The following is a 25802-nucleotide window of genomic DNA, read 5'->3' as shown; positions in this document are numbered from 1 at the left end:
AAGCTCCGCGATGTTAGAGTCCCGCAGACTCCTGTGGCTTGGAGCGCCCGTTGGTCTCCAGGAAAAGCCGCCAACTTCACGATGTTAGGCCGCAGTGGGGACAGAGATATGATACGGGAAAAAAAATCGCATCTCCATCGAGGTAAGAGATTGAAAAAAAGGTTTTCCCCAACCCCCCTCCACCCCCCACATAAAACAAACCAAGGAACACTAAAACATATTTTAACACATACTAAAAATAACAAAAAGGACAGATAGACTGTTGGCCAGGCAGCCACTGCAGGTGGCGCCACCCGGTGTTGTCGCACACTCCAAAGACGTACAAGTTTGTAGGTTAATTGGCATGGTGTCAATGTAAAGATCGTCCCAAGTGTGTGTATGTGCGGGGCAAGTTTTGCTGTTACGTTCTGATCATAAAAAGCAGGATGAGTTCAACTGAGGGTGGCGGGTGCCTGGAATGTAGAGCTGGGGGTGGTGGTAGAGGCAGGTAAGATAGTGTCATTTCAGAGACTTTTAGATAGGCACATTGATATGCAGGGAATGGAGAGATATAGATCACGTGCAGGTAGATAAGAGTGGTCTCGGCATCATGTTCGGCACAGATATTGTGGGCTGAAGGGCCTGTTCCTGCGCTGTACTGTTTTATGTTCTACGTCATATGTATTCGGATGACCACTCGAATTGTCCTGGCATAGAAGTCTACAGGCCAAGTGGTGATTAATATAAAACACTATATTGTCAAAGAACTGCCACCAAAGATTGAACAATTAATAACCTTCTGCTAAACAGATTTTACACAGTATGGTTTAGTTAAAATAAGGCTCTTCTTTAGAATAAAAGATACAAAATATTCTATGGAAAGATAAAAGCAAAAAGGCCCAGTGGCCAGTGGTAAATTTGCGGCCCTACAGCACCAGAAAATGGGTTGAATCCTGACCACAGGTTTGTAGATTAATTAGCTTTGGTCAAATTGTAAATTGTCCCTAGTGTGTAGTATAGTGATCCGAAGGGCCTGTTTCCATGCTGTATCACTAAAAGTCTGATAAAAGGCCAGACTACTTTCCAACACAGTGGCATTTAGGTAATTATTTCAGTCCTTAACATGTGAAATTATATTTATTTTATAAGAGACTTATCATCTGTTACATCTGGAAGAAACCTAAACTACAAACAGATTTGAAGAAAAATGTTCTTACTTTGCAAGCAAAGCATAAAATGACAAGCAGCATTGCAATTTAATAATATTCTCCAAACACAAATACATCTGCAAATAACATATTTAACATTTATGCGAACTCAGATGTAATGTACAATCACATGGCAATCATTATTTGGAACAGAACGCAGTAGCTGGAAGTACTAAATTTGATTTTGATTTGATTTGATTCCTTTATTGTCATTCAGACCTTTGGGTCTGAACGAAATTACGTTGCCTGCAGTCATACACAGTAACAATAAATAACGAAACATACAATAAACACAAATTAACATCCAACACAGTGAGTTCACCAAGCACCTCCTCACTGTGATGGAGGCAAAAGTCTTAGTCTCTGTCTCTTCCCTCCTTGTTCTCCCTCTGCGCTGAGGCGATCGATCCAGGCCGAAGATGCCGCTCTCCAGTCCAGCGGACCTCCGTGGTGATGTCGCCGCTGCCGAAAGCCGGAATGCCGTCTCCGCTCTGCTCCGAGTCGGCCCGCGAGCCTCAGCTCCGGTGAAGCTGCAACAGCTCCGAGTCCCGCTGCATCAGCTCCGACCGCTCAACGCTGGAGACCCGTCGCCCCACTCTGGGCCACTGCAAGCTCGAGTCCCGCTGCAACAGCTCCGTCATCAGCTCCGCTCCCGCTGCTCCGAGTCCCGCTGCAACAGGCCGAGTCCCGCTGCATCAGCTCCAGAGTCCGCTGCAACAGCTCCGAGTCCCGCTGCAGCTCCGAGTCCCGCTGCAACAGCTCCGCTGCAACAGCTCCGAGTCCCGCTGCAACAGCTCCGAGTCCCGCTGCAACACGTCCGAGTCCCGCTGCATCAGCTCCGAGTCCCGCAGTCCCCGGGCCGCTGCATCAGCTCCATCAGCTCCGAGTCCCGCTGCGCAGCCCCGAGTCCCGCTGCAACCGGGCCAACAGGTCCGAGTGCATCAGCTCCGAGTCCCGCAGCAACAGCTCCGAGTCCCGCTCAACAGCCGCCCCGCCGAAACAGCTCCGAGTCCCGCTGCAACAGCTCCGAGTCCCGCTGCAACAGGTCCGAGTCCCGCTGCATCAGCTCCGAGTCCCGCAGCCCCAGCCCCGGGCCGCTGCATCAGCTCCGAGTCCCGCAGTCTCAGCTCCGGGCCGCTGCCGAAAGCTGGAATGCCGCATCAGCGATCGCCGCATTATTTGACTGACTTTAAAGTACAGATAATATTTAATATTTTTTGATCGAGGTCTTCAAACCTCTACACTGTTCCCCCTACCAATGGAACTCTCTTAGTGTCTCAATTTTCCATTATAAAGACAGAAATTGAAATACAAAGTCAGCAATTTTCATTGTTGAACTTGCGCACGTTGGCGGCAGTCCCAGAGATAGATGTCTCTGCTCACGATTGTTGCTTCCACATGCAGTTCCTACTTTTAGAAACACTGGCTCTTCCTCGCTAAGGCATTTTAGTTCCCTGGGCTGCTATTTTCCAGAGGTTGCAAGCTTCTGATTTGATGCATTTCTCATGATTCAGCTCCAGGAGGGATCGGTTGGCAATTTATCAGAAGGAAGGAGATCAGGTTTTTAATTTGTTTCTACCTTACATTGACTAAGTAGCCATTAGAGAAGAAATGTGATGAACAGGTTGAGTGTTAAGTTTTCCAAATTAATTACTAAATAGATCTATAAATGAATTTATCTCGTAAGAGTTTATAGATTCTAATACCTTGCCAATACATTGATCGCTAAGTCCTTTCTTGGAAACTTTAGACCTGGATGTACACCTGCCCATGTGGACTTAGTGGCTCAAAGGCCAAACTTTTTATTTTTTTTATTTTTTTTATTTTATTTATTAGAAGTACAATACAGTGGTACCTTTTTACAGGTTCCCAAAATTATGGTAACATAATACATTCTCTGTACAACTTCCTTTTTTTTTTTAAAGAGAGAAATAAGAAAGAAAGAGATAGTAAAGAATAAAGGAAAGTCTAGTGTGTGTGTGAATAAAAAGGAGGAAAAAGAGATAAGCAAGAAAGGAAAGCAGGAGGGAGATTATCCAATCGCCACAAGGAGGTGATTTTTTACATTCTTGATCATCTTTCATCCATACCTGAAACTTTTAATTTTTACGATACTGTTGCACCACATGAATCCAAGAAATCAATAAATGGGGACCAACTCGTTAAGAATTGGTTTTGTTTATCTATTAGGAGGAGTCTCATTTCTTCCAAGTGTGCTGTGTCCAACATATTACTGGTCCACATTTTAAACGTTGGTATAGTAGCATTTTTCCAAAATTTAAGTATAAGTTTTTTTACTGGTATTAACCCATAATTAAAAAATGAATTTTGGGGTATGTTTAATTTATTCCCGTCTCCCCTTACTCCAAATATAATCATTTCAGTGTTAGGTTCCATTTTTATCTTAAATAGATTTGTGAATATATCAAATATCACACCAAAATTTATGAAGTTTTGTGCAAGCAACAAAAGAATGTGTGATATTGGCATTTTGAGAAAGACATTTGTCACAGATGGGAGAGATATTTGGATAAAATTTATTCAACCTAGTTTTTGAATAATATAATCTGTGTAATATTTTAAATTGAATTAAATTGTGTCTAGCATTAATCAAACAAAGGCTAAACTGACGGTGAAGTGTGACATATTGCCTTCCCATAGTTTTATTTGTCTTTTAATTCTAATTTCATAAACTGATTACTGAACATCCCGCGGTCTAGGCATAAGCTCTGGGGCGACCGTGCCTTTGCGGTTGCTGCTCCTAGACTGTGGAACAGCATCCCCCTTCCCATCAGAACTGCCCCCTCCATCGACTCCTTTAAGTCGAGACTAAAAACTCATCTCTACTCCCAAGCCTTTCTTGACATCCTCTGAGCGAGGGCTATATGTATGTAGTGATGTTTGTATTTAATCTATGAACCACTGTTGTATAACGTTAGTACCTCCACCAATGTAAAGCACTTTGGCCAACGAGAGTTGTTTTTTTAAAATGTGCTATAGAAATAAAAGTGACTTGACTTGACTTTAGTTTACTTTACTTTAGAGATACAGCACAAAAACAGGACCTTCGGTACACCGAGTCCATGCTGACCAGTGATCACTCCAGCACTATCCTACACACTGGGGACAATTTACAATCTTTACCGAAGCCAATTAACCAACAAACCTGTATGTATTTGTAGTGTGAGAGGAAACTGGAGCACCCATGCAGCCATGGGGAGAATGTACAAACTCCGTACAGACAGCACCCGTAGGCAGGATCGAACCGGGGTCTCTGGCGCTGTAAGGCAGCAACTGTGCCACTGTGCCACCAATAATTGTAGGATTATTAATTCTAATATAGTTTTGAATGACATTCAGATCAATTTATGACCTGAGTTAACAGAATCAATGGTGTAAGATGTATTACATGGAGGGGAGGGAAGACTTGATTCTTAGTCGAACTGTACCTCAAGCTTATGAATACTGAGGAACGCTGAGAAGAAGAAATGTTATAGCCATTGCATGAATGCTGTACCCAACTAAATGAAGAAATACAAGTGTCAGCAAAACGGGAAGTGAATTGATGAAGGGAAAGAATGGTATGGTCAGAAAATGAAGATAAAATTATTTTTTGAATGAATCATCATTTAAACTTGATTAAAAAGCATAAAATCTGAACTGAAATGCTAAAGTGTATAAATGCTATTATTTCTATTTCATTTTACTGTCATCCATGTAATGGATTTGAAATTTTAATGGTTGAATTCATATTTCACAATATCTGGCTGTACGGTTTTGGCTGGCCTCACATGGAGATCAAAATTGTTGAACCTATGAAATTGATTAATATTCATTGCAGGACAAATGTTCCCGATGTCAGGGGAGTCCAGAACCAACAGTCAGTTTAAGAATAAGGGGTAGGCCATTTAGGACTGAGAAGAGGAAAAACCTTTTCTCTCAGAGAGTTGTGAATCTGTCGAATTCTCTGCCACAGAAAGCAGTGGAGGCCAATTCACTGGATGTTTTCAAGAGAGAGTTAGATTTGGCTCTCAGGGCCAATGGAATCAAGGGATGTGGGGAAAAAGCAGGAACGGGGTACTGATTTTAGATGATCAGCCATGATCATATTGAACGGTGGTGCTGGCTCGACGGGCTGAATGGCCCCTACGTCTATTTTCTATGTATCTACGTAAGACACAGCAGGGAAGAGACCCATTTCCCCACTGACCAAATGTCCATAGTAGTTCTACATTATCCCACTTTCTCATCCACTCCCTACACACGAGGGGCAATATACAGAGGCCAATTTAACTACAAACCCGCACGTCTATAGGATATGGGAGGAAACTGGAGTAGCCTGAGGAAGCCCACACGGTCACAGGACGAACGATCAAACTCTATACAGACAGTCGACAGGATCGAACCCGTAGTCAGGATCGAACCAGGATCTCTAGCGCTGTGAGGCAGTGGCTCTACTAGCTGCGCCACTGTGCTGCCCGTATTAAATAAATGGCATGAATTGTCAAGCTAGTCAGTGTTTGTTAGTGAGACAATATTTCCAATCAATTTGTTTGAGCTTTTCAAAGAGATATTGTTTTGGACAAGACGGACAACATTTTGGACAACATTTGGTCAATGCAGTTTACATTACTTTAGTTTATTTTATTGTCACCTGTACCGAGGTACAGTGAAAAGCTTTGTTGTGTGCTAACCAGTCAGCGGAAAGACAATACATGATTACAATGGAGCCATTCACAGTTTGCAGATACAGGGTAAAGGGAATAATGTTTAGTACAAGATAAAGTCCAGTAAAGTCCGATTGAAGATAGTCCGAGGGTCTCCAGTGAGGTAGATAGTAGCTCAGGACTGCTCTCTGGTTGTGGAATACAGCACATTCGGCCCATCAAGTCTACTCCGCCATTCAATCATGGTTGATCTATCTCTCCCTCCTAACCCCATTCTCCTGCCTTCTCCCCATAACCTCTGACACCTGCACAAATCAAGAATCTATCTATCTCTGCCTTATGCATACCCCTGGCTTGGCCTCCACAGCCTTCTGTGGCAAAGAATTCCACAGATTCACCACCCTCTGCCTAAAGACATTTGTCCTTAACTCCATCCTAAAAGAACATCCTTTAATTCTAGTGACTCTAGTCCAAGACTCTCCCACTAGTGGAAACATCCTCTCCACATCCACTCTATCCAAGCCTTTCACTGTTCTGTATGTTTCAATGAGGTCCGCCCTCATTCTTCTAAACTCCAGCGAGTACAGGCCCAGTGCCATCAAACGCTCATCATAGATTAACCTACCCTTTCCTGGGATCATTCTTGTAAACAAAACAAACTTGTGTTGTTGAGCGTGAGGAGGGATAGTCGTCGGCTGTAGGGTGATACCGGGAGAAGGCAGGAGAATGGGGCAGAGAGGGAAAAATAGCTCAGCCTTGATTGAATGGCAGAGTAGACTCAATGGGCCGAATGGCCTAATTCTGTTCCTATGACTAACTCATTCATCAGTTGGTAAGGTGGGAAGAGCAATGGTAGATTAATTTAGTCCTGATAAATGCGGGTTTTTTATGCAGTTTGGGAGGACTAATACGGATAGGGCATATACAATGAATGGTAGTGCCCTTGGGAGCATTAAGGAGCAGAGGAACTTCAGTGTACATGTCCAAGAATTCCTGAAGATGGCAGCACAGGCAGTTAAGGTGCGGAATGCATTTGAGATTCCTGCTTGCATTGGCTGGGACACGGAATGCAAGAACAAGGAGATTACGGGACAACTTTTAAAAATATTGCTTGGGGCACAGATGGAGCAGTGTGAAGCAAAGATCTTATAGCTTCGCTCTAAGATCTTTGGTGTGAAGGCTCTTGCCACAGAATTGTAAGAAGAACATGATTACACTGCTGAGGTTACAGAGGAGATTCACCAGCAGGTTGTGATGGAATGCTTCAGCTGTAAGGAGAAACTGGGCAGGCTGGATACAGCGTGGAAACAGGCCCTTCAGCTCACTGAGTCCTGCAAACCATCCTGTTGTTGTAAGGCAGCAACTCTAGCACTTTGCCACTGCGCCATGGTATCTTTGGTTGCAGTAAGGACCAAATAATTTTTTTTGCAATAGTATCAGGGTTATTAATTTATTTTAGATTTGTTGCCTTTAGAGATACTAAATGGAAACAGGCTCTTGGCTCAACCACACCAACCATAGATCATCCATTCACACAAGTTCTATGTTATCCCACTTTTGGCAGCCACTCCCTACACACTAAGGGCAACTTACAGAGGTCAATGAACCTACAAATCCACACGTCTTTGGGATGTGGGAGGAAACCAGAGCACCTGGAGGAAACCCACGTGGTCACAGGGAAAACGTGCAAACTCCACACGGACAATACCCGGTCAGGATTGAACTCTGGGTCATGGTGCAATGAGACAGCAGTTCAACCCTGATTGATTGATGGTTGGCGCGGACTCTGTGGGACAAAGACATGGCGTGTCTTTCCAACAATCAATCAATTCATTCATCTCGTGCACATTAATTACGTCTCAAATTCTTTTCTGATAACTTTACAACTGACGTTTGACACCAAATTCATTGAATTTTAAAAATTATTATATTTTATCAATGTGCAATGTGTTTTCAGGTCTGTTGTGCTGTTGCAAGTATGAATGTCATTGCTGTGTTATTGGTACATTATAATTAAACACTCTTGACTTGCGGATGAAGAAGAATTAGTAACAATACCACTGATCACTCTAGTGGGCAGCAGCTGTGAAATGCTTCCATGGGGTGATGATAACTGAGAGAAGAGGGAGAGTTTCCAAGGAAGTTTTGGAGTTGCTGCCTTATAGCGCTAGAGACCCAGGTTCCATCCTGACCACGGGTGCTGTCCGTATGGAGTTTGTACATTTTCTCTGTGACTGCAAGGATTTTCTTCAGGTGCTCTGGTTTCCTCCCACACTCCAAAGACATACAGGTTTGGAGGTTAATTGGCTTCTGGAAATTGTAAGTTGCCCATAGTGTGTAGGATGTGCTAGTGTGTGGAGATCGCTGGTTGGCACGGACTCTGTGTGATGAAGGGCCTGATATAGACAATAGACTATAGGTGCAGGAGTAGGTCATTTGGCCCTTCGAGCCAGCAGCTCCATTCAATATGATCATGGCTGATCAGCCACAATCAATACCCCGTTCCTGCCTTCACACCATATCCCCTGACTCCGCTATCTTTAAGAGCTCTAAGTCTCTTGAAAACATCCAGAGAATTGGCCTCCACTGCCTTCTGAGGCAGATAATTCCACAGATTCACAACCCTGTGTGTGAAAAAGTTTTTCCTCATCTCCGTTCTAAATGGCTTACCCCTTATTCTTAAACTGTGGCCCCTGGTTCTGGACTCCCCCAACATTGGGAACATGTTTCCTGCCTCTAGCGTGTCCAAACCCTTAATAATCTTATATATTTCATTAAGATCCCCTGTCATCCTTCTAAATTCCAGAGTATACAAGCCCAGCCGCTCCATTCTATCAACATATGACAGCCCTGTGCATCTCTCGTGTAAAGTAAAGAAGCTCAGAAAACTGCACATTGCAAATATTTCTATTAAAACTGCAAAGGAAAACCATTCAATTTGTTTTTGACTGGAATCCAATAAAGAATGTATTATTTCACAGCTGCAGACTGGGGTGAAGGAACTTGGTTTAAGCATTAATTACATGGACAATTGCCGCTTTTGTATTTTGCATATTCTCAAATTAAAGAGTGATAATGTTTAAAATGCTCAACAAAATACTAAAACAGCTCTTTCTCTGTCTGAAGAAGGGTCCCAACCCGAAACGACACCCATCCTTTTTCTCTAGATGCTGCCTGACCCATTGAGTTACTCCAGCACTCTGTGCTTATCTTTGACATACACCGGCATCTGCAGTTCCTTTCTACACCCACACTTTCTCTAGTACAGCAGATAATTTGGTTACTTTAATCAACATATACAATCAAAATATACAAACAATGAAGATCCTGTTTACATTTTTTTGCTGCAGTCATCTCTTTGCATAAGGTTACACATGCATGACTGATTTCCTGTCTTTGTTCTGCATTCATAATTCATGCCCTAAGAAATGGTAGTCCTTTGTAAACAGCAAACTCGTTTGTGTTTTGTCAAAGGTCTAACTGGCTGTCATTCTCAGTCATAGAGTGATACAGTGTGGAAACAGGCCCTTTGGCCCAACTTGCCCACACCGGTCACAATATCCCAGCTACACTAGTCCCACCTGCCAGCATTTGGTCCATATCCCCCCAAACCTGTCCTATCCATGTACCTGTCTAACTGTCTCTAACTACCTTCACTGGCAGCTTGTTCCATACACCCACCACCCGTTGTGTGAAAAATTTTAGCCCTCAGATTCCCATTAAATATTTTCCCCTTCACCTTAAACCTATGTCCTCTGGTTCTCGATTCACCCACTCTGGGCAAGACTGTGCATCTAGTCATTTGAAAGATAAAGTTGAGAATTTAAGATAGACACAAAATGTTGGGGTAAGTCAGTGGGACAGGGCAGCACCTCAGTTCTTCAGACTGATGGACTGAAGAAGAGTCTCGACGTAAAATATCGCCCATTCCTTCTCTCCAGAGATGCTGCCTGACCCACTAATGTTGCTCCAGCATTTTTTGTCTATCTTCGATTTAAGCCAGCATCTGCAGTTCCTACCACTGTAATTTTTACTACTATATTGAAAGCTCTGACACTTTCATTAACTTCACTTTAACTGAATATTGGAGCAAAGTATATACTGCACCTTCTTCTTAGGCAGTCCCTTGGGATCGTGGAACAATCAAAGCCTCGAAGGCAATAGACAATAGACAATAGGTGCAGTAGGCCATTCGGCCCTTCGAGCCAGCACCGCCATTCAATGTGATCATGGCTAATCATCCTCAATCAGTACCCCGTTCCTGCCTTCTCCCCACATCCCCTGACTCCGCTATTTTTACGAGTCCTATCTAGCTCTCTCTTGAAAGCATCCAGAGAACCTGCCTCCACCGCCCTCTGAGGCAGTGAATTGCACAGACTCACCACTCTCTGTGAGAAAAAGTGTTTCCTCGTCTCCGTTCCAAATGCCTTACTCCTTATTCTTAAACTGTGCCCCCTGGTTCTGGACTCGCCCAACATCGGGAACATGTTTCCTGCCTCTAGCCTGTCCAAGCCCTTAACAATCTTATATGTTTCAATGAGATTCCCTCTCTTCCTTCTAAAGGGGGTATGGAGAGAAGGCAGGTACGGGATACTGAGTTGGATGATCAGCCATGATCATATTGAATGGCGGTGCAGGCTCGAAGGGCCGAATGGCCTACTCCTGCACCTAATTTCTATGTTTCTATGTTTCTAACTCCAGAGTGTACAAGCCCAGCTGCTCCATACTCTCAGCATATGACTGTCCCGCCATCCCGGGAATTAACCTTGTAAACCTACGCTGCACTCCCTCAATAGCAAGGCCCTTAAAAGCATAGCTTTAAGGTGAGCGGAGCAAAGTTTAAAGGAGATGTGCAGGGCAAGTTTTATACATAGAGGGTATTGAGTGATTGGAATGCACAACAGGGGTGGTGGTGGAGACAGATTATGATTGTGGTATTTAGGAGGCTTTTAGATCACACTTGCTCGGATTAAACTCTATCTGCCATTTCTCTGCCCATTTCCTCTTCTTTAGCAAATACAACCAAAGGTTGGACACAGCAGTCATTGCTGCAGATGATCTAACTACATAACACAACAGCACACCACAGACCACGTCAGTCCTTCCATTGTCAGCTGAGAATAGACACAAAACACTGGAGTAACTCAGCGGGCCAGGCAGCATCTCTGGAGAGAAGGAACGACACAACTGCCCTGGCAGACCCATTGTTTCTGACTGTCTCCACGTACCTTGACTCAATCCTATCCCCCTGGTCCAATCTCTCCCGACCTATATCCACGATACCTATATCACACGCCCTTCATTTCTTTAATGACTTCCGCTTTCCGAGCCCCCACTCCCTCATCTTTACTCTGTTTAACGTTCTACACTGTCAGCTGAGACACACACACACACACACACACACACACACACACACAGCTTCCAGACTCTGTGATTGCGAAGAACATTAGATGAGGTTTAACAAAAGTCAAAAGCCTGATTAAAAACTGCTGGACGTCTGTGGTGAAAGTGAAGAGAATGCAGAGTCAACAAACAGCGCTCCCCTTGCATAAATGTCAAACTCACAGACCGCACTTTGTCCAAACCTCGTCTGTTTGAGCTGATGAAACAAATGTAAATTATGGCAAGCTTGCAGTGCTGCACCAGATACCAGAATCACACAAAGGGGTTGGAAACTAGATTGTTTGCCAATTGTGCAGGGCACATTGTGTTTAATATAATGCAGTAAAACTTATTAGCTGCAATGTAAAAGTAGATGCTGAACCTCTGGTGAAGATGACACCTAATCACTTCATCGGTTCTGCTGAGGGAGGCCATGCTTAAAGACCAATTTAGTTTAGTTTGGACCCGGCATGGGGGGGGCTGTCGAGAACTAAGCTGCACCCGTCGGGGGGAGCAGGGGGGGGAGGGGGAGGGAGGGGATGAAAAGGGGATGTGCACTTTTTGTAACTTTTTTGGTGCCCTTGTGGTGACTCTTTTGTGTACATTGTCTGCAAAAACAAAGAATTTCACTGTATCTAGGAACATGTTACATTAAAGTATCATCATTCATCATCATCATAGTTTTAGTTGAGTGTAGAGATACAGCATGGAAACAGCCCCATTGGCCCACCGAGTCCTTGACAGTCAGCCATCACGCATAAACTAGTTATATCGTACACACAAATGCTGGAGAAACTCAGCGGGTGCAGCAGCATCTATGGAGCAAAGGAAATAGGTGACGTTTCGGGCCAAAACTCTTCTTCAGACAGATATCGTACACACACCAGGCGGCTGGAGTAACTCAGTGGGACAGGCAGCATCTCTGGATAGAAGGAATGGGTGACATTTTGGGTCGAGTCTGAAGAAGGGTCTCGACCTGAAATGCCACCCATTCTTTCTATTAAGTTCATGGATAAAGGTTCATAATATCCTAGCTCATGGAACAGTCCTTCCAAAAGCTGAGGTCCTGTTCGGTTCACCTCTACCCCATTGAGGACATTGGACTTTGTCGAAGGAACTGATGTGCTCCAATGCTGTAAACTATATTCTGCAACCTGTATCTTCCCCTTTGCTCTATCTATTGTACTTGAATTTGACTTGATTAAATGAAGCACAGGTTTTCACTGTACTTTGAGTTGCGATAATAATAAACCTATTGTAAATGTAGTGAAGCATTTAATGTCAAATCACTGCAAAAAATCCACAACAGGTATTCAAAATAATTAAAGCTGGCCTGAAAAGTTACTTGAAATGTTCTGATAACACTTACCTGCCTCATCATAGGCTGCAGAAAGCCTCTCAAGCACTTTGCGGTCAATTGCAAGAATCTGCTGCTCCAGAATTGTTTGGTGGGACAACACACTATTCTCCTTATCTTTCTCGTAGTCTTGCAAATGTTGCTTCAGGGCCTCAGGCAAGTGTATCTTCACATATTCTGCAGCAGACTAGACAGAAAAAGATATGCGTTGAAAGGAATGTTATCCGAATATTTGTCAGAGTTGTACTATAGAATGTTGTGTTACAGTCTGCGTCAATTCAACAGTGCAGAGTCACGATCAATATTATATCCCGAATCATTGATATTTAGAGTCACAGATTTATACAGCATGGAAACAGCTCAACGTTGTCCGACTAATTTGTCCACCTGACCTGGTCTGATTTGCCTGTGCTTGGCCTCTATCCTGTCAAACATTGTCTAACCGTAGATAGATACAAAAGGCTGGAGTAACTCCACAGGACAGGCAGCATCTCAGCATAGAAGGGATGGGTGAGATGCTGAATAACTCCAGCATTTTGTGTCTAACTTTGGTGTAAACCAGCATCTCCAGTTCCTTCCTACACATTGTATAACTGTATATATGCGGGGCTCTCACTGTAAATATTCCTGCCTCTGGCTTCCACTGGCAGCTCGTTCCATACACCCCACCACCCTCCGTGTGACCAGGTTGCCCCACATGTCCCCCTTAAATCTTTCCTCTCACCTTAAATCCGCGCCCTCTAGTTTTGGACACTTCTCCCATGGGGGAAATGGAAGAGGCTTCTGGCTACAACAGGTATTTTTAAATAATTAAGAGGGGAAAAAAAATTAAAGATATGTGGGGCAAGTATTTTTACACAGAGGGTGGTGAGTGCCTGGAACTTGCTGCTGGGGGTTGTGAAAGAGGTGGATATCATAGTGGTGTTTAAGAAACATATGGATATGTATCTATTATCTAAATGGTGGCCGATTAGGAAAAGGGGAAATGCAACGAGACCTGGGTGTCATGGTACACCAGTCATTGAAAGTAGGCATGCAGGAGCAGCAGGCAGTGAAGAAAGCGAATGGTATGTTAGCATTCATAGCAAAAGGATTTGAGTATAGGAGCAGGGAGGTTCTACTGCAGTTGTACAGGGTATTGGTGAGACCACACCTGGAGTATTGCGTACAGTTTTGGTCTCCAAATCTGAGGAAAGACATTCTTGCCATAGAGGGAGTGCAAAGAAGGTTCACCAGACTGATTCCTGGGATGTCAGGACTTTCATATGAAGAAAGACTGGATAGACTCGGCTTGTACTCGCTAGAATTTAGAAGATTGAGGGGGGATCTTATAGAAACTTAAAAAATTCTTAAGGGGTTGGACAGGCTAGATGCAGGAAGATTGTTCCCGATGTTGGGGAAGTCCAGGACAAGGGGTCACAGTTTAAGGATAAAGGGGAAATCCTTTAGGACCGAGATGAGAAAAACATTTTTCACACAGAGTGGTAAATCTGTGGAACTCTCTGCCACAGAAGGTAGTTGAGGCCAGTTCATTGGCTATATTTAAGAGGGAGTTAGATGTGGCCCTTGTGGCTAAAGGAATCAGGGGGTATGGAGAGAAGGCAGGTACAGGATACTGAGTTGGATGATCAGCCATGATTATATTGAATGGCGGTGCAGGCTCGAAGGGCCGAATGGCCTACTCCTGCACCTATTTTCTATGTTTCTATGTTAATCTGTCAGGTCAGGGGGAGTTCCATGTAATCCCGTGCTACCTGCCCCAGGGTCGGATAGTCGGCGTCTAAACTCTCCCACACCTGGTTTGCCAGGTGAGGAGGGGGCTGTGGACCCCCAGCAGGACCAAACACAAGACCTGTCAAAGGGCGGATGAACTGCTAGCGAGCCAACGGCCATCCACACTTCAGTAGAAGTTGCGATCACTGTCGTACATAAGGCACCGTGCCCGTTGATGTTTGATGATAAGGAAGGATGTGGATTATGTGCCGGCAGATAAGAGTTGGTCTTGGCATCATGTTCAGCACAGACACTATGGGCCCAAGGGCTAGTTCTTGTGCTGTTCTGTTCTATGTTCTAGTTTCCCAGTGAGGATAGTGTGGTTACATTGCCCTGATTTTAATATCAGTCACCACTTAGCAGGTAAAATTCTCTTTACTGTTCATATATATATATCTGTAAAATTTGGGAAGACTTATTTAAAATCTTCTGTACCAATTACAAAATATTCATTAAAAGCTTGTTAAAATAAAACATATGATTAATTGCATTTTGTGTGACAGGAAAATAAAACATACAATCTAAGAATCCTATACCTAATTTATTTCGTACAAGCAAATGTACACATGATTATTAGTAGCATTCCAGTTTTGCATTATTTCCATTTAGATAAAGGGACACAGTGTGGAAACGGGCCCTTTGGCCGACTGAGTCAACGCTAACCATCAACCACCCACTTACACTAATCCTACACCAACCTTATCCTCTCCATGTTGTGATCAATTCCTTCCAGGTTTTACCAGACACCTACGCACTCGGGGGAATTTACAGGGCTAATTAACCTAAGAATCCACACGGCTATGGGGCGTGGGAGGAAAGCAGAGCACCTGGAGTTAACCTATATTAACCCACAGGTTAACTTGCAAATTGCACACAATCCCGAGGTTGGGATTGAACCTGGATCTCTGGCGCTGTGAGGCAACAGCTCTATAAACTCCATCACTATGCCACTTATTTATTTAGTTTAGAGATACAGTGTGGAAACAGGCCCTTCAGCCCACCGAGTCTGCACCGACCAGTGATCCCAGGACATTAACACTATCCTACACACACCAGGGACAATTTACACACAGATCAAGCCAATTCGCCTACAAACCTGTACGTCTTTGCAGTGTGGGTGGAAACCGAAGAGCTTGGAGAAAACCCACGCGGTCACGGGGAGAACGCACAAACTCCGTGCAGAGAGTACCCATAGTTGGGATCGAACCCGGGTCTCTGGTGCTGCAAGCACTGTAAGGCAGCAACTCTACCGCTGCACCACTGTGCTCTTGTTATATTGATTCAACCAAAAAGCAAGATTAATTTAGCACGTAGGCAAATAAATTATCGTATTGAGAACACATTATTGTGGACTTACATTTTTCTTTTCTCTGATTCCATTATAGCCAAGTCTAATGCTATTATTACTCAAATGCTTTTACAATTTCAAGAAAAGAAACAGAAAAGAAACACTGGGAAACTAAAAAGCTTCCTTGGAAAATAGTCTGTGAATTATTATGCTGGGTAATGTAATTTATGTAATTTCTTATGTCAATTTTTCATCCAAAATATCACTGTTGACATTGTGTGAAGCTAATTAAATTGTAGCAAAGGTAACTGGGATCAGTGGCTTTAGAACTCGAGCGAAAAGATTGAAAACTCGACAAGCCAAAAAAGACCATTTTTCTTAAATGTAATCTCCCGATATATTTTGGTTTCTTGCATTTTACATTACGGCACATAATAGGTGCATGAACTGAAATACTTAACATTCATCGTTTCAATAGAGTTATGCTCAACATGCAATTTAAAAGGCTCCAGAAACAATAAGAATTTAATCAACCAGCAAATTTGACACAGCATCAGGAATTCAGTAGTGTGTTGGACTATATTCTGAAAAATATCATTTTTTTGTTATATGCAGGTCCACCACAGATTTTCCCACACCTTAGGTTCCAGAGCCTTGCCGTATTATCTGACAAACAGAGGACACGGACTTGGGGGGGGGGGGGGGGGGGGGGGGGGGGGGGGGGGGGGTAGGGGCACCCGGATACCGGCCCGCAAAGTTGGCTATGGGAACGGATCTGCCGGCTCCGGCCAGGCCAGAGTGCCAGAACCCCGGCCACAGGGGGCAAATTCGACCCATTGGTTGGCACGGAGGTCCCGATGAAGTTGAGATTGGCCATCCCACCTGGTCCAGGCACCACATTTTTGGGGGGGCTTCTGGGGGGGGGGGGGGGGGGGGGGGGGGGGGATTTGTCCGGATTTCCTGGACCAACAGTTGCCAGAAAATCAGAGGTGGACCTACATTAGTCAAATATATTTGGACGCAGTCAATATCAGTTCTTCACGTGGACATTTTGTTGCTGCGGACTATTGGGTAGTTGATGCTTTCTGAACAAATAAACATGGATTACAAAATGGAGTTAAAGGAGAATATTTTATTCAGTGGTCTCATGATTAATGGTGTAAATAAGTAACGTCATTTGTTGGTGATCTTCCATCCGGGCTGCTGTTGATTAAAGGTGCAGGAGTTCCTCAGACTCAAGCATCATCATTCATCATCTTCCTTCCAGCGTGTGCTGTTAGACAACGTCTACACAGGCTGGCAAGCAATATTCTTGTCTGAAGAAGGGTCTCGGCCCAAAATGTCACCCATTCCTTCTCTCCATAGATGCTGCCTGACCCGCTGGGCTACTCCAGCTTTCTGCGTCTATCTTTGGTGTAAAGCAGCATCTGCAGTTCCTTCCTAAACATTCTTGTCATGCAAGTGTCAGATCATGAACATTTGTATGATCAAAACATGGGTTTAAGGAGCAGAGCTTAAAAGAGATGTTTTTTTATGGCACGTTTGGGTCTGGGCTCATTTATTTACACAGAGGTTGGTGAGTACCTGGACCATGCTGCCAGAGGTGATGGTTGGGGCAGGTACGATCATGGCACCTATCATCGGGGGGGGGGGGGGAGAAATTGATACAGATCCAGCTGAGACATGGGGAGAAGGGAGGGGGGGGAATGGGGGTGGGGGGGGGGAGGGGGGCTGTTTGCCCCAAGATTGCGACCATCTAATCTGCATCTCTGCTTTTTCCCTTCCTTTCTCTAGCTCCAATTCAAACTTCTAAACCTTCAGCCCTCCTTTGACACTCTCATCTTCCATCACATGCTCAATAAAATAACTCTGTCCATGGGACCTGGCATCTACTCCTGAATTGAGGGTGTTTTCACTAGTGGGAGAGTCTAGGACCAGAGGGCACAGCCTCAGAATGAAAGGACGTACCTTTAGAAAGGAGATGAGGAGGAATTGTTTTTAGTCAGAGGGTTACAAATCTGTGGAATTCATTGCCTCAGAAGGCTGAGGAGGCCAAGTCAATGGATATATTTAAGGCGGAGATTGACAGATTCTTGATTAGTACGGGTGTCATGGGTTATGGGGAGAAGGCAGGGCAATGGGGTTGAGAGGGAAAGATAGAACAGTTCAGTTTAGTTCTTGTTTATTGTCACGTGCAGTGAAAACCTTTTGTTGCGTGCAGATCAGCCGTAACTGTATGGCGGAGTAGACTTTTCAGTCATGAAAAGAATTCTGCTCCGATGACTTATGAACTGATAAAAAATAGAATTTCTACTGAATGAATAACTCCACGACTTCCCTTCTTGATCCACACAAAAGAATATTTTGCTGATGGCCAAAAATAAAATCCCTCATCTCACATCCTTCCGCTCCCTCTGGATCTCTGTATCTTTAAACAACTACAGAAAGCAACTGTTGTATTGATTGAAGGAACATCCAGAGGAAATAAATAATGAACGAGTTCCTTAAATAGCACCGGTGGAGTTTCCTCTTGGCTGCATATTCAGCTGTGCAAGGGTAAGGGAGGAAATTAGCTGCAATGTTGAGCTGCAAAATATCTGCAGATTAAATTAGTTTATTGTCATATCTACCAGAGTGCAATGAAATTCCCTGCTCACATTGAGCCTACAGAGTGAAAGGTAGACATACGGTAATGATTAATACGGCAGTGACTACATTGATGTGCGAAACAGCAGAACGGTGCAAGATTGTGCTGCAAAATCCGTGTGGTGCAAAAGAATATTGAAGTACAGCATTGGAAGACCCGAATGAGGTAGGGTCAAGAAGAAAGGGTCAGTAACTCAGTGGGTCAGCCAGCATCTCTGGAGAATATACACAGGAGTCACTTTAGGTCTGTAGACTGATTGTCGGGGCGTGGGGCTGGAGGGGAGAAGAGAAGAAGGCTGGAAAAGGGGAGAAACAGGACAAAGCTTGGCAGGTAACAGATAAACGAGGGGAGGGGGGGGCGATGATAGGCACATTGCTGGAAAAAGGCCAGTGATAAGAGCAGAAGGTATAAGAGGTTTTGTGGAGTTGCGGGCTGTGAAGCCAGTAGCGGTGGTAGGGGGTCGAGAGGAGAAATAGGTGGGATTCCTGGTGGGGCAGAGAGGAGGGAAGAATCCATGGATCTGTGAAAATGTTTCTTTAACATTGCGATTGTACCAGCCTCAACTACCTCCTCTGGCAGCTCATTCCACACATCCGCTGCTGAAATCGTTAAATAAATGATTAACAGGATAAGGATACAATTAAAAGAGCAAAATGATACATATTTTAGAGAGGTCTTCAACACAAATGATCAAATTAGAGCCCATTTAAGTCAATGTGCGGCATGGCGGTAGAGTTGCTGCCTTACAGCACCAGAGACCCGGGTTTGATCCTGACTACGGATGCTAACCTGTATGGAGTTTGCACGTTCTCCCCATGACCACCAGGGGGCGCCAGCAATGGCTGCCTTGCCAACCGTCTGTCTGTCCCTTCTTTTGTTGTTTGTTTGTATGTATGTGTTAAATGTATGTTTTTAGTGTTCTTTAGCTTGCTTTATGTGGAGGGTAGGGGGGAGGGGGGAGTTGGGGGAAACCTTTTCCAATCTCTTACCTCGACGTAGGTGCGATTTTGTTCCATATAGGATCTCTGTTCGCACTGCGGCCTAACATCGAGGAGTTGGCGGCCTTTGCTGGAGACCGACTTTGAGAGCTCCACCGCGGGAGCCTGCGGGACTTAACATCACGGTGCTCGCGATCCCTTTGCCAGGGATCGACCTCTGAGCTCTACCACGGTAGCTTGACATCGTGGAGCACGCGGTCTCTGGTCAGAGACCAACTTCGGGAGCTCCAAGCCGCAGGAGCTTCGACCGCCCCGACGTGGGAGCTTCGACCGCCCCGACTGCGGATGGTTCGACTGCCCCGACCGCGGGAGAATAAAAGAGGAAGAGATTGGACTTTATTGCCTTCCATCACAGTGAGGAACGTGGGGAATCCGCTGTGGTGGATGATTACGTTAACTTTTACGTAGTTGTGTGTCTTGTTGCTTTCTCGTTTAGTATGGCTATATGGTAATTCGAATTTCACTGTACCTTAATTGGTACACATGACCTTGATCTTGACCGCATGGGTTTTCTCTGGGAGCTCCGGTTCCCTCCCACACTCCAAAGACGTCACAGGTTTGTATGTTGATTGGTTTTGTGTAAAAGTAAATTCACACCTAGTATGTGGAGGATAGCGTTAGTATGCGGGGATTGCTGGTCAGCTTCAACTCGGTGGACTGAAGGGCCTGTTTCCACGTTATATCTCTAAACCAAACAAAACTAAATTATGATTCGAGAGTTTATTTCACGGTCAGATTTATCTGGCTGCAAAAAGTGGTGCAGGTGAATGGACAGTCAATGCTTTTTAAAGAGAGTTTAATAGTAAGATTAAACGAGTACTTACCAGTACGAAGTTTGATCTGTATTTTATGAGGAGTTACGATGAGGGATTACGTGAAGAACCCACCCAGCGCGCAGGCGCGGCATACTTCCAAGCAGCGGTGTGGAATCACAGATAGACACTAGTTGAAGTAAAGATAGTGAAGACCAACGAGACATTAGTCCGAATTTGATCTATATAATGAGGGTGGGAGCGGAGGGCACGTAATCCCTCATCGTAACTCCTCATAAAATACAGATCAAACTTCGTACTGGTAAGTACTCGTTTAATCTTACTATTTTACTTCGGAGTCACGTGAGTGACTACGTGAAGACTTCAAAGGTCTGTGATTTCAAACCGTGTAACAGTTATATCACTCACTGCCGAAAGATCATCGAGGGAGGAAGTGGTAGCTAGAGACCAACAAGTTTGTTTAGTTATAAAAAGAAAATATTTATTAACTATAACAAAAAAACAAAATAGCTCCCATGGGCTTTAAATCATAACTTTGCGGTTTTTAAAACGGTATCCGCAAAGACGTCCTGTTCCATCAGCGGTTTGTTGTAAAATCGTTGGAATGTCGATTCCCTTGACCATCCCGCTGCTCTGAGGATGTGGTCGAGGGGAACCTGCATCCTATCCGCCGCTGAGGTGGACGCTGCCCTGGTTGAATGGGATTTAAAAACATTTGTGTTAATCCCTGCCATGCTGAGGACCTGTTTCAACCATCTGGATAATGTTTGGCTGGTTACCCGTCCAAAAGGCTTTCTGTGGCTAACCCATAAGGCTTTCTCTCTCCCTCTTAGCGTTTGGGTTGTGTCTAGATAATGATGAAGGTGGGTCACCACACACAGCCTAGGTTCTGGAGGGTAAGCCCGGAAGATCAACGGGGAGTTTGTTGATGTACCTGGTCTACTTTGTTTTACCAACCCCGGCATGGTGAAAGTAATGGTATCTGGGGTGGTCACCATGTAGTTCAGATTAAGCTGATGGAGCGACTGAACCCTTTGAGCTGAGACAAGCGCCATGAGCATGAGGGTTTTGTAAGTGGCCTGTTCCAGGCTCAGGGATCCCACCGGAGGCCAACCTCGAAGGTGTGTGAGAACTACACTCACATCCCACATGTGAGTGTATCTAGGTGTAGGGGGTTTGGTATTAAAGATCCCCTTAAGGAGTCTGATGACTAGAGGGTGGGATCCCACACTATGCTGTTCTATCGGCATGAGGTATGCGGACAGTGCGCTCCGAGCCGTATTGATGGCACTGTAGCTCATCTTGAGATCATGGTGCAGGTGGGCCAGGAACTCCAGCACATCCGAGATCGAAGTCGTCGTGTAGGATGTCCCTGCGTCCAGACAGTACTGTTCCCATTTCCTGATGAAGGTCAGGTACTGTTTCTTGGTGGAAACTCGCAGGGATGCCGACATGGTGGTGATTGTTCTGTCTGATAACCCCAATCCCCGGTAAGGCCTGTTCAAAATCTGGAAACCAGGAGTTTCAATTTTTGGTGGCATGGATGGCTAATGCCAGTTACCGGGTGAGTCAATAATTGGGGGTGGTGTTGAAGGACCATTGGTGTCTCTACCACCATGTCGTGGAACATTGGGAACCATGGTTGGGTAGGCCAGTCGGGCACGACCAGAATGCCAGAGGCTGAGTCTGCCTGAATTTTCTGGAGTACCCGACTGATGAGGCAGAAGGGAGGGAAAGCATAGAAAAAGAAATTTCCCCAGTCCAGCGTGAAGGCATCTACCGCTGCTGCCTCTGGGTCTGGTTCCCAAGCCACATACATGGGTAGTTGGTGATTTAACCTAGACGCAAACAAATCTATATCTGGCGTACCATATTGCTTGATAATTTTAGCAAATAATTTTGGGTCCAACATCCATTCGATGTTGTCGTTGAATTTTCGTGACCTGGTGTCCGCCACTAAATTTAGCTTGCCTGGTAAATAGGCAGCTGATAGCCAAACATGTCTCTCGACACACCATTGCCAGATTATAGCAGTTAATTTGTCGCATGATACTGATTTAATGCCACCCATGTGCTGGATATAAGATACTGCCGTAGTGTTGTCGATCATAATTCTAACATGCACGTGTCGCATACCAGATGCATATGCTTTTAGCCCATAAAAGGCGGCGAGCATTTCCAAAAAGTTAATGCCCAGTGATTGTAGTAGCGATGCCTCTGAGTTAGTCCATCTGCCACCTGTGCTGTCTTTGGAGTTAGTAGCTCCCCAGCCTAAAGCACTGGCATCCGTTGCAATGGTTATGTTAGGATTGGTTACGGTGATAGGACTGTGACTGTGCCAAATATTGTCAACCCACCACTGAAGTTCTGATTTGGCTTCAGCGGGTAAATCCATTTTGCGATCATAATGCCCCCTATGAAGGCGTAATGCATGAGTCCTTGCTCTTTGTAAATTTTGATAATGCAAGGGCCCATGTTGGGCAGCCGGAAATGCTGCTACTATAGAGCCAATAACTCTGGCTACATGCCGTATTCTAGGTTGCGGTGTGGCAATTAAATGGCTACAAGCTTCAATGAGTGAAACTGTTTTGTTTCTGGGCAGAGTGACAGTCATGTGATCGTGTCAATAGTGAAGCCTAAGTAATCCATGTTAGTAGTAGGCTCCAATATTGATTTATCTGGGTGGAGGATAAAACCCAAAGTTTCAAGGAGTTGTTTAGTGGCTAACACTCCTGCGACAGCTTGTTCCCGTGTTTTTCCTAATATGAGAACATCGTCCAGATAGGCCACTACTAAATGTTTTAGTTCTCTCAATTTCTTCATGGCCACTTTAAGAATTTTCGTAAATAGTCTGGGAGCTGTCGTTAAACCATTGGGCAAAGCTCGGTACTGCCATAGCTGGCCCCTCCAGATAAATTTCAGATATTTAAAGTAATCTTTATGAATGGGTACCAAATAGTAAGCATCTTTGATATCTATGCTTGCCATGTAGTATCCCTTGGAGATCAGTTGTCTGGCAGTGACAAATGTCTCCATTTTGAAATGTTGATACTCAACAGACTGATTGATTGATGTCAGATCAATAATAATGCGACATCCACCATCTTTTTTGGTTTTGAGAAAAATATTTGATACAAATTCTTGCGGCTCGTGTGTGGTCATTTCTATGATGCCTTTAGCCACGAGCCGATCAAGTTCAGCTTGTCCTTCTACCTTCTCAACTGCCGAGGGAAGGAACACCCTTTGGGGCATGTGCTGAACTGGCGGTTCTACGCCTGGTTTGAATTCAATCTTGTATCCACTAATACTGTTGAGTATAAACTGATTGTTAGTAAGGGAGCACCAAACATGCTTGAAGAACCTGAAACGTCCCCCTGTTAATACTACACCCTTTGTCTGTGTATGTTGACAGGAACCAGACCCACCTACCTCCATGTTCACTTGTGGGGTCGTTTCCGGTGGGTCTGGCCCAAGGTTGTCCGTGTTGGTGCTGCGGTGGGGCGGCGCATCTTCCCACGGCTCCGCCCTGGGCCCCGCTCTAAAAAAGAGCACTGGGGGTAGTGGGAGGCGGTCACCAGGCTTTCACCACAGTGCTGCTGGTGGGCTGCCGAGGCGTGCGGCCAACTGGGTGTCTTCGCCCTGCTCGGTCCTGGCCCTGCCCTCATGAGGCCTACTGGTTTTGCCGCCTCTTCCAACTCCTTGAGCCTTTTGGCCAGATCCGCACCAAATAGCAGCGCCTGTCGTTCGGGCGCTGGAGCTTTACAGAGGCCGGCATATGTTGGGTTGAGGGCAGGCCTGATGTTGTCCCGCCGTAGGTTGTTTAGCTCATACGTGGTGCTGCACATCAGTGCGAGGGCATCCTGCTGGGGTATGGTCAGGTCTTCATCCCCAACGGACCGAGCAAAGGCGGTGACGGCTGCTGAGTGGAGCTTCAGGACTCGCTGCATTTTGACCTCCTGAGCCCTTATGTGCTGCCCCAGCTGGTTCCAGATCTGCCCATTTACCGTCTTGACCCTCAGCGCCTCGCAATTTTCGGGCGCGATGTAGTTGTCAAGGGCCTGCTGGACAGCCTTGTCCTGCAGCGGGTTGTTGGACAGCCTGTTTATAGTTGCCGCCATTCTGGGTGGCAACACCATCCCAGTTGTTGGTGGTGCCGCATATCGGCCCACTACACCCAGTAGCTCTTCTTCCGGCACGCCCGGCATGCTGACGATATCCTCCGCCTGCCCTTGGGATAGGCCAGCCCAGTCCTGGCCTCCCTTACTGCCCTCGAATATAGAGGGTACAGAAGGGTGTGGAGAGGAGGAGGCCAAAGCCCGTCCTCCTGGGAGATGCCGCATCTCCTCATTAATCATACGCTCGAGGAGCTGCCTCATGCAGCTTATCCGAGCGTCTCCCCTTTTCGGTGGGGGAGAGTGTTCCCGTTCCTCCGAATCATCGGAGGACACCGGCCGGTCGGTTTTCTGTGTCGCCTTCCTCCCTGTGCGGGGCGTTGAGATCTGCAGCACTGGGGGCGGCTCGGTGTCGGGTGAGCGGGAGCGTTGAAAAAGCTCCTCCGCTGCGAGAGGCTGCCGTCCCGCTATGGACCCGTCCTCGGGTGGAGTAGGGCAGGCAGTCCTCCTGGCTGGTCGCTTGCGAGAGGCCATTATTCTCTCTAGCGCGACTCTGTAACAAAAAAGGCACTTACCTGAGGTCTCGTCTTTATGCTGCAGCTGGAGAGCCTGGCTCCAGCTGCTGCCGCTGTTGCACTGCTGACGTAATGCCGCGCCTGCGCGCTGGGTGGGTTCTTCACGTAGTCACTCACGTGACTCCGAAGTAAAATTTGTACATATAATCTGAATGCAAGAGTTTCAAAGTATCCCTCATATTCACTGCTGATTTTCCTGCTGTTATATTATAGAAGCATAGATTCTGGAGAATCAGGGAATCTTTCCACCGCTGTAAGTAGATGCCTTTTAACAGTGGAGAACAAACAATGTTCTCAGGTATTTCAACAATGGTGTCCAAGCCATAATGTCTTGAAGATTTTCAAAACCATGGGAGTGGTACAATTTCAGTGCTGTTGAAATTCTAGTATATGTTGGCGAGCTCTTGGCAACAACATTACAACAGCTCTACAACAAAACGGTTTGCAGCAAGCTGTTGGAATATTTCATATGCTGCATAATTTATAAGCGCATTACAACAATGGCTCAGAAATTGAGATGAAAAATGACACAGGGGCTATAACACTCACTGTAATAATGGAGGAAATTTGACAGGAATGTCTGTGAATGCACAATGGATTGTAAGCTGCAATAAACAGTAGGGTGGCGCAGTGGCACAGCGTTACACTGTAGATTTGCAGCTTTACAACACCAGAGACCGGGTTCGATCCCGACTACGGGTGCTGTCTGTGCGGAGTTTGTATGTTCTCCCTATGACCATGTGGGATTTCACCGGGTGTTCCGGTTTCCTCCCACATTCCAAAGACGTGCGGGTTTGTAGGTTAATTGGCTTCTGCAAATTGTCCCTAGTATGTAGGATGGAACTGATGTGCAGGTGATCGCTGGTTGATGCGGACTTGGCTGGCCGAAGGGCTTGTTTCTGCGTTGTATCTCTAAAGACTAAGGTCAGGTATTGGATGACAATGAGTTGTGTTTGCAACAAGATCTGATGTCTCCTTCTATTTTCCTCAAAAGGACTTGGATAGATTACTACAACTGCCAAGATTAGTTTAGCTCAGTTAAA

The 25802-nt window shown here is 45.3% G+C and overlaps 1 protein-coding gene across 2 annotated transcripts in view; it reads right to left on the bottom strand.

Moving 5' to 3' along the window:
- ppm1lb (protein phosphatase, Mg2+/Mn2+ dependent, 1Lb) overlaps positions 1–25802 on the bottom strand; it is a 93963-nt gene that overhangs the window by 14758 nt on the left and 53403 nt on the right. For both annotated transcript variants that reach the window (XM_055646354.1, XM_055646353.1), the window contains exon 3: positions 12606–12780. In XM_055646354.1, the coding sequence (XP_055502329.1) occupies positions 12606–12780 (175 nt within the window). The remainder of the gene's footprint in view (positions 1–12605; positions 12781–25802) is intronic.

The sequence above is a fragment of the Leucoraja erinacea genome, chromosome 14 (assembly GCF_028641065.1).
Source record: "Leucoraja erinacea ecotype New England chromosome 14, Leri_hhj_1, whole genome shotgun sequence".
Taxonomy (NCBI): Eukaryota; Metazoa; Chordata; class Chondrichthyes; order Rajiformes; family Rajidae; genus Leucoraja; species Leucoraja erinaceus.
This window is presented reverse-complemented; position numbering and strand designations above follow the sequence as displayed.